Source organism: Choloepus didactylus, chromosome 1 (assembly GCF_015220235.1).
Source record: "Choloepus didactylus isolate mChoDid1 chromosome 1, mChoDid1.pri, whole genome shotgun sequence".
NCBI lineage: Eukaryota > Metazoa > Chordata > Mammalia > Pilosa > Megalonychidae > Choloepus > Choloepus didactylus.
Window position 1 is genome coordinate 112,356,263 of NC_051307.1, and position 1,861 is coordinate 112,358,123.

The 1,861-nt window shown below is 39.2% G+C and overlaps 1 protein-coding gene across 1 annotated transcript; it reads left to right on the forward strand.

Annotated features, from left to right (window-relative positions):
* The first annotated feature begins 514 nt into the window (after nucleotides 1–514).
* Nucleotides 515–961, forward strand: LOC119521063 (60S ribosomal protein L27a-like). The gene has a single exon (XM_037819116.1). It carries the CDS (start codon nucleotides 515–517, stop codon nucleotides 959–961), a length of 447 nt encoding a protein of 148 aa, XP_037675044.1.
* Nucleotides 962–1,861: the final 900 nt, after the last annotated feature.

The following is a 1,861-nucleotide window of genomic DNA, read 5'->3' on the forward strand; positions in this document are numbered from 1 at the left end:
TTTTAATGCCTTGGAGTTTTCATTTCCTTAAAAAAATGATTAACATCATCAAAGACCCCAAATAAGAGCATATGGTAAGATTATCTAATAGCCATCTCAGTAAGCAGCAGCTTCTATTTTTCTCCAAGTTGTTTCCCTGTTATGTCCTTCAAGTTGTGTGAAGTATGGAAAGGGCAAAATCTGTGTATCAGAAGCCCTGAGTTTGAATCCTAACTCTGCTTCTTATTAACTGATCTAGGACAAATGCCTACGTCCCTCGGCTTAAACTTCTTCCTATATTAAATGGAAATAATATTTTACCTAAAAAATGTGAGCTAAAATGTAAGCTCCATGAGGGCAAGGATATCCATCTATTTTGTTATGCTGATGAATTCCAAGCACTCAGAACAATGTCTTACACATAGAAGATGCTCATTAAATATTTTTGAATGTGCCAATGATGAAAAAGATTGATACCTATAAAAATGCTTTAAAATCTATTATCCAGCTTTTCTCTTTTGTCTCGGCTGCTGAAATGCCTTCCAGATTGAGAAAGACCGGGAAACTCTGGGGCCACGTGAGCCATGGCCACTGCCCTATCGGCAAACACCGGAAGCATCCGGGAGGCCGGGGTAATGCTGGTGGCATGCATCACCACAGGATCAACTTTGAGAAATATCGCCCAAGTTACTTTAGGAAGGTTGGTATGAGACATTATCACTTGAAGAGGAACCAGAGCTTCTGTCCAACTGTCAACCTTGATAAATTGTGGACCTTAGTCAGTGAGCAGACAGGGGTAAATGCTGCTAAAAACAAGACTGGAGTTGCTCCCATCATTGATGTGGTGCGATGGAGCTACTACAAAGTTCTGGGGAAGGGAAAGCTCCCAAAGCAGCCTGTCATTGTGAAGGCCAAATTCTTCAGCAGAAGAGCTGAGGAGAAGATCAAGGGTGTGGGGGGAGCCTGTGTCTTTGTGGCTTGAAGCCATGTGGGGGGAGGTTCATTAAATGCTAACAAATGCTTTTCCCTTGTGGTTTGAGTGTAGACTCTTTGATCTGAGTGTAGACTCTGAGCATGGTCAGCATCAGGAAACCACCTTAACCAGGTTCTAAGAAGAAATGTGGAGGCCTTAGCTAATTAGCAAACTTGAACCTTAATTTCGTTTATAAAATGATACCTCTGATAAATTTTAGTTGAACACCTGTTTGAATTATTTACAGTGGGTGGGAGAATGTACCCTCATCTATTCCTTGGGGATTGAGACAGTTTTGATGGGTTTGAGGCAAATTCCTGATCATAAGGGTTGCCTCCTGGGTTCCTTACCTTGGACTGAACCGTTCTAGTTATAACTAGCATCTAGAATTGGTAGTATTTCTTACAGTCAAAATGGTAAGGAGAAAATCGGGAAATCCTGAAGGCCAGAAACTGAGTTAGGTTTTCTAGGGTTTATATCCTCCTGTTGAAGCCAAACTGTGATAATGACCAATGCTCCTGTGCAATAAAACCTATAGAGAATGGCCTTTCCTGAAGACAAATTCTAGTTTTTACCACAAAATGAAAGAATTTGCTTATAATACCCCAAATAGCAATTTCTCATCTTTGGGTATTTAAATGTTTATTCTCCATTGGCCCCTTATTTACAAAATTAATAAGTACAATAAAATAAGGCCTTGAGAATAAAAACAAACAAACAAACAAACAAACAAACAAAAACATATTATCCAAATAATAGAATTGTAGGATTAAAATCTTAAGGATCATGTAATCCAATCTTCTTGAGTTATAGATGAATAAACTGAGGACCAGAAAGATCTTACAAACACGCATTTGTGGAGCTGGGACAGTAATCCAGGCCTCCTAAGTCCTATTTTCTTTATATTCC